The sequence below is a fragment of the Phyllobates terribilis genome, unplaced genomic scaffold (assembly GCF_046119375.1).
Source record: "Phyllobates terribilis strain yellow unplaced genomic scaffold, ASM4611937v1 Scaffold_2__4_contigs__length_985480577, whole genome shotgun sequence".
NCBI classification, from domain to species: domain Eukaryota; kingdom Metazoa; phylum Chordata; class Amphibia; order Anura; family Dendrobatidae; genus Phyllobates; species Phyllobates terribilis.
Window position 1 is genome coordinate 833,004,547 of NW_027362762.1, and position 7,729 is coordinate 833,012,275.

The 7,729-nt window shown below is 41.9% G+C and overlaps 1 protein-coding gene across 1 annotated transcript; it reads left to right on the forward strand.

Annotated features, from left to right (window-relative positions):
* The first annotated feature begins 434 nt into the window (after nucleotides 1–434).
* LOC141247969 (SCAN domain-containing protein 3-like) lies at nucleotides 435–2,039 on the forward strand. The gene has a single exon (XM_073669308.1). It carries the CDS (start codon nucleotides 435–437, stop codon nucleotides 2,037–2,039), a length of 1,605 nt encoding a protein of 534 aa, XP_073525409.1.
* Nucleotides 2,040–7,729: the final 5,690 nt, after the last annotated feature.

The window sequence follows — 7,729 nt, forward strand, 5'->3', positions numbered from 1 at the left end:
CAGCAGATTTTCTGGTTAAAGTGAAAAAAGCAAATAACAGTGAAAATTCATAGCAGCAGTGGCTGTGTCCAGTAGCAGCAGTAGTGGTCATCATCATCAGTGCTTGTCTCCAGTAGCAGCAGTAGTGGTGGTCATCATCATCAGTGCCCATCTCCAGTAGCAGTAGCCAACTTTCTGTGTTAGGGGCCCACTACGCCTTCACCTCTAACCCTTGTAAAATGAGTAAAAAACAAACATCACTGAAGAGCTTCTTTGAAAAGGAAGAAAGACCCAATGAGACAGATGAAGACTCCATGACTGCTAAAAAAAAGAAAGCTGCATTTAAAAGAAAATACAATGAGTCCTAGTTAAATTATGGGTTCATCGCAACTGGCGATTCACATGCCCCAAGCCCACTCTGTCTGATATGTGGCGACCGGCTATCCAACGAGGCCATGAAGCCTTCAAAACTGGTTCGCCACTTACAGACCAAGCACCCTGCATCAAAAGACAAGCCTTTGGAGTTTTTTGAAAGAAAAAAACGCGAACACGAAGGACAGAAGCAATTATTGAAGGCCACCACATCAACAAATGTGTCTGCTCTGAGAGCATCATTCTTAGTGGCTAACAGCATTGCCAAGGCTAAGAAGCCCTTCACTATTAGTGAAGAGTTGATCCTGCCTGCCGCTAAGAACATTTGCCAGGAACTTTTAGGAGAGGCTGCGGTTAAAAAAGTGGCACAGGTTCCTCTTTCAGCGAGCACTGTCAGTAGACGAATTAATGAAATAGCAGAAGACATCGAGGTACAATTGTTGGAGAGGATTAATGCGTCACCATGGTACGCAATCCAGGTTGACGAGTCTACTGACGTTGACAACAAGGCAATGATGCTTGTTTATGTGCGATATATTTTTCAGGAGGATGTGCATGAGGATATGTTATGTGCATTATTGTTGCCAGCCAACACCACAGGTGCAGAACTATTCAAGTCTTTGGATGATTACATATCAGGAAACCTAAACTGGTCATTTTGTGTCGGTATATGCACAGACGGAGCAGCTGCCATGACGGGACGGCTTTCTGGTTTAACTACCCGGGTCAAAGAGGTTGCGTCTGAATGCGAGTCTACGCACTGTGTCATCCATAGAGAAATGCTGGCAAGCCGAAAAATGTCACCTGAACTTAACAGCGTTTTGCAAGACGTGATTAAAGTTATTAATCACATAAAAGCACATGCCCTTAACTCACATCTGTTCGAGCAGCTCTGTGAGGAGATGGACGCGGAGCACAAACGTCTTCTACACACAGAAGTCAGATGGCTTTCTAAAGGTAGAGCACTGGCCAGAGTTTTTGAGTTACAAGACCCGCTTTATAGATTTCTTTTAGAAAAAGAATCGCCACTTGCAGCACATTTCAGTAGTAAGGAATGGGTCACAAAACTTGCTTACTTATGTGACATATTCAACTTTTTGAACGAACTTAATCTGTCACTTCAGGGGAGAATGACAACTGCCTTCAAGTTGGCAGATAAAGTTGCTGCATTTAAAGCCAAACTGGAAGTGTGGGGACGGCGAGTGAGAACAGGGATATTTGACATGTTTCAAACATTAGCAGGAATTTTGGAAGAGACCGAGCCTGAGCCTTCATTCTCCCAGCTGGTGCATGATCACCTATCTCAGCTTTCAGAAGAGTTTGAGCGCTATTTTCCGACCACAAAAGACCCACGAACTAGGAAGGAATGGATTCGCAACCCATTTGTGAACAAGCCAGGTGAATCGACCTTGTCCGTGCTTGAAGAAGACCAACTGCTTGAGATTGCAAATGATGGTAGCCTTAAAAGTATGCTTGAGACTTCAAATCTCCCAACATTCTGGATTAAAGTCAAGGCTGAATATCCTGGGATCGCCACCAAAGCACTGAAAACTCTGCTTCCTTTTCCAACATCCTATCTTTGTGAAACTGGGTTTTCTGCCATGACAACAGCAAAAACGAGATTACGGAGTAGACTGGACATAAGGAACACACTTCGGGTTTCACTGTCTCCCATCACCCCTAGATAGGACCGTCTTGTTGCAGGAAAACAAGCCCAGTGCTCCCACTGATACAGGGAAACAAGCCTGGTGCTCCCACTCATTCTGAACCTATGGCAAGTTGAATCACATTCTCATTATAAATGTCATAATTATATGATAAGTATGCACTAAGCTCCACCCCTCCATAACCCCACCCACATATGACCAAAGCCCCGCCCCCACCCCCACCGGGCCATTGAAAACTGGTCTTGCTTAAAGCCGGTCCCTGGTGCAAAAAAGTTTGCCAACCACTGGTCTATTCAGTAGGACTATCAGCTGTGTATCCACCTGACTTCTGCACAACACAACTGATGGTCCCAACCCCATTTATAAGGCAAGAAATCCCAGTTATTAAACCTGACAGGGCACACCTGTGAAGTGAAAACCATTTCCGGTGACTACCTCTTGAAGCTCATCAAGAGAATGCCAAGAGTGTGCAAAGCAGTCATCAAAGCAAAAGGTGGCTACTTTGAAGAACCTACAATATAAGACATATTTTCAGTTGTTTCACACTTTTTTGTTAAGTATATAATTCCACATGTGTTAATTCATAGTTTTGATGCCTTCAGTGTGAATGTACAACTTCATTGTCATGAAAATACAGAAAAATCTTTAAATGAGAAGGTGTGTCCAAACTTCTGGTCTGTACTGTATATCTGTGAGATATATAATTTGTGCCATGCATGTGCAGCTTACTGTACATGTATTAACCTAATAAATGGAAAAATTATGTGGTGTTCCCATTCATTTTTGGAACCCAGCAAAGGTAAAGCAGACAGCTGAGACCTGATATTATCAGGCTGGGAATGTCCCTGGTTATTGGCCCCTTCCCAGCCTAAAAATACCAGCCTGTAGCCCCCCCAGAAGTAGGGCATCACATGAGATGCTCCAACTCTGGCGCTTCGCCTTGGCTCTTCCCGATTGCCCTAGTGCATTGGCACTCGGGGTAATGGTGCTTGGGGTTGATGTCAGCTGTGAATTGTCCAAAAACACAGCTGAAATCATGCCCTGGTGTTAGTAATGGGGAAGTGTCTATCAGACACCCACATTACTAACCCAGTAATAAAAAGTTAACACACAAAAAAATACTTTATTGAAATAAACACTCCTCTACACTTCCACTTATTAACCACTTTATTAAAAAAATAATAATTCCCAAGCAGGTTATGTTTTAGACAATTCACAGCTGACATCAACCCCAAGCCCCATTACCCTGATTGCCAATGCAACAGGGCAAATCAGGAAGCGCTAGAATTGGAGTATCTCATTTGATTCTCCACTTCTGAAGTGGCTGCGGGTTGGTATTTTTAGGCTGGCAAGGGCCCAATAACCAGGAACCTTCCCAGTCTGATAATATCCGCTCTCAGCTGTCTGCTTTACCTTTGCTTGTTATCAAAATGGAGGGGGCCCACATCATTTTTTTTTTCATTTATTTATTAGGTTAAAAGATGTACAGTAAGCTAAACATGCAATGCACTAATTGTATATGTGATGGATATTTATCTATCTATATGTTTGCACATGTTTAACATATAAAAATATGTCATTTCTATTCTGCATTTTATTCCGGTACGTGTCACATGGACGGCACATGGATTGTACACACGTAGACACGGACTGACAACAGAAGACCACACGGATTGTAAAAACGGATCATCTCATGAGTACGTTTTTTAAGCGGATTTATGAAGGGGACCTAAAACAGCATTTTATTCTCCTTCTCAATAGGACGTGCAGGGAGCTCTTGCAGGAGGAGAATCCTGTCAGTGAGCGGCTCTCCAGCTAGTGTTTCTGGGTATTCTCTGTTGCATGCCTGTAAGTGAATGTACTTATGTTTTTAATATTCCAGCCCTCAAATAAAGAGCAGGAATATATTCCAGTATCTGTTATAGTTTATTTGGAACAAGCACTGTATTATATTATGGATTTTATGGCCTCTGTAAATTTCAAGTCCCTGTTTTTAATTTCAGCATTAGTCCTATCCAGATTTTCAATTTTGCCGTAGTCGTACTTCAGCAAACAAGAAAAGAAATTCCTTCCTGGCTCCTGTGTGGAGAATCCGGCCTGTGATGCCTCCTTCTTGGTTCATCTGAGTTTACGCTATTCTACAAGGAGAACTCCAATTCATCCGCTCATTGGCAGCCTGACAACTGCTATTTATGGATCGGTGTGAGAAAATTTCGTCTTGTTTTACGGGGAAATATCTTTTTTTGTTTTTATTCCAATGTAGGCTGACTGACTATGCCGTATTCTCCATCTTTTACTATACCGCTGCAGGGGAAATGACAAAGGGATCCAAATCCTCTCCTTAAAAAGCTGGGAGCGTTCCTGACCCTGCCAGCTGCTTGTAACTGAAAGGCTGGGTTTATTTAACAGGCAGACTGCTGAGCGAAAGTACTGCAGCATCGTTACCTGAAATGACCGTCGTCACTGGCAACCGGCTGCGCTCCTGAGTAAAACTCAATTAAGTTTTGTTTTTTTTATTCACATTCTTTGCAGCATTAGCTGCTGAGGGAGGGCGCAGAGACACACACGGGATAAGGGGCAGTGAGCGCGGTGTTAACCGTTTCGGAGGTTGTCAGGCACAGCATTAGGCAGTGTATAGGCTTTGGAAATACACTGGTCGGCAATTCAGGCCTTCAGGACGCAAAGTAATATCTATACGGGGACGTTGGTATTTTTGGTCTGAGAGCTTTGCGTGAAAAGAGCTGACATCACATGGACAGCACCAGTACCAATGTTACTCAGTTTGGCTGCTCAGATCACCATTGTTCCCACACACCGAATGCCCAAAAAAACATGGCAGCATGTACTAACAAGTCCATGAAATTAAGCAAAGAAAAAATCCAATCCCATATGGATCAACCATATAGCATCTGATTTTTGAGGATATTTTGCAATTATTACCTTAGGAAACAATTTGGCCTTAATAATTGCAATTACGTTTTATTCAATGCTGATATAAAAACGGATGTCATACGTTTGTAAAAAAAAACGGACATATAGATAGCATACATATGACAATGCAGATGAAACGTTTTTCCATGTGTATTATCAACTGTATGCTGGGTTGTTGTTTTTTTGTATGAAAATCAGATTTTTTTTTTAGATGTTCGTGTGCCTTAAAGGGGTATTCTCAAGTTTGAAAGTTATCGCCTATTCAAAGGATAGGGAATAACTTTCCGATCGCAGGGGTCAAACCACCTTGGCCACTACTGATCCCAAGAATCGGGAATCTGTCACCCTTTTGAGCTTTTTGAGTTATTAATATGGACATATAGGTTGTATACAGCTGAAATTAGTAATAAGTGTATGCCTCCTGGATGATGCCTTGTTCAGTAAAAAATCATCTTTTATAGCTTCGATCTTCCAGCCTATGGGACATAGCTGCCCAGTAGACAAGACAGCCTCCGGTCTTCATTATACAAGATTTCTCCTCCCCTTCTCTTCAGTGTCCCTTTCAAGTCATGTTTGCGTCCGGAAATCTCGCTCCTGCGAATTCTGCTTAGCATCGCTCCTCTGTGGGCACGGTCTTCAATTTTGATGTGCGCAGGTGCCAGAGAGTCACTGTAACTTCTGGTCCCAGTGATCTCCGGTGCACAGTGAAGGTGAATTCTCCACAGTGCAGAGGAGCGACATCAGGCAGAATGCGCAGGCGCGGGATTTCCAGCCATGCACATGACATCAAAGGGACACTGAAAAGAAGGGGAGGAGAAATCTTGTATAACAAAGACCGGAGGCAATCTTATCTTCCAGGCTATGGGGCGTATGCTGCCCGGAAGATCGCAGCTATAAAAGATGATTTTTACTGAATAAGGCATCATCCAGGAGGCATATGACTAATTTTAGTTGTATAAAACCTGTATGCCCATATTAAAAACTCAAAAAGCTCAAAAGGGTGACACATTCCCTTTGAGGGCTGAATGGAGTAGAGGTCGATCATGCGCAATACCTCTGCATTTATTATAATAGGAGCGCGAAGATCAGCCAAACGCTGTGTTTGACAATCTCCGGTGCTCCTTTTAAGAATGAATTGAGTGGCATTATCTACCTACGCTCAGCCGGGGTTGGTGGGGTCCCATGGCAGTTGGACCCCCAGCAATCAGAAAGTTATCTCCTGTCATGCGGATAAGTGATAACTTAAACTTGTAAGCTGTAATTTCAAACCGGCTACTTGGGATACACATTTGGCTCCTAAGCTGGGAGCACCTACAGATAAAATTGTACATCCGTGCCATCTACTGAAACAGAAACTAGTACTCTCAAAGGCCTTATTCAGACGTCTGTTTTTCACATATTAGTTCTATTCATGATTTTCAAGGATCGAATACATACCCCATTATGTCTTATGGGGCTGCTCACATCTCCATTTTTTTGTGGAAAAATCACAGTTATATCCGTTTTTAAAGGCATTACCATTACAAGTCTATGGGTCCCTGAAAATCACAGGCAGCACATGGATTGCATCAATGTATAGAAGAAACTTCGTAATTTATTTATCCACATCTGAAAATCACTGATGACATCCGGATCCAAAACAATGATGATCTTCAGATTGTTTTTTGGCTTACTTGAACAAACACGGATGTCTGAATGAGGCCTAATAGCAATTGTTACCAGGATGAAATTACTAGCTGGTTAAAAGATTCTCTTAAATTTTTTTCCACTGTTTGAAGACCACTATAGCGATTTTGAAGGGAAGCAGCATTTTTGTTGTATTTTTTTCTTTCAAAATATGCTGCAGCTGTTTACTGGGAGTCAAAAGAAATTATAAGGTCATACCCTTTTTTTTAGCAAAACCAAAGAAATGAGCAGGAACATAAGTTGGTATATGTGCAATGTGTAAGAGCATGTTCACACTGTGGCCATTTCATAGGCAAAAACAAAGGAAAAAACCCAAACTGAGCATATACCTTTTATTAAGTAAATAAATAGTAATAGTATGAGTAAATAACATAGGGTACTTCGTAAACACTATTTTGAACAAAAGAATGTAAAAGCCACCCTATCATGACAAGGTGTACCCATCGGGGCGGTCCTATCCTGTCTCCAGTATTAAAACCGTACCTTGTATCAGCCGACCTCATTGTAGATAAGAGCAGAGCAGGACAGGGGTCCGACTGTTCAGACTCCTACCCATTGGAGTCTATACAGATGAAATGCCTAGCTCAGAAAGTGGGGCCATACCCCTGTTTGTATAAAGTACAAGAAACTACAGCAAAACCAAAGAAATGAGCCAGAGCATAAGAGCACTGTTTAAAACACTGTTTTTAGGTGCCATTTTTGTTACTTTATGTATGTTTTTTGCGATTGTGGCCTTTTTTTTTTCAAAAACACTGCAGCTCCAGATACTCCAATTTTGTTCTGTCACTTTGAGGCGTTTTTCTCCCATAGACCTCTATTGAGTTTTCATAGTAAAAAAAAAAGTATGTGTTGATATGAGTTGCATTTTTAGTGCATTTTTGTAAGTGCAAACTCCTATGGTTCTACAAAAAAACATGGAATCACATGATTGTTAGATTACATGACTTGTGATGTGACCATTAAAAAAAACACAGAAGAGGATGCATTTAACAGTGGCATTGATAGTTCTGAAGATTGGGGCAAATGGTCTGGACTTCTTGACCGATGCCCTGGACTTTGGGCATGTGCCACTTCTAACTATAGCACTGTCAACA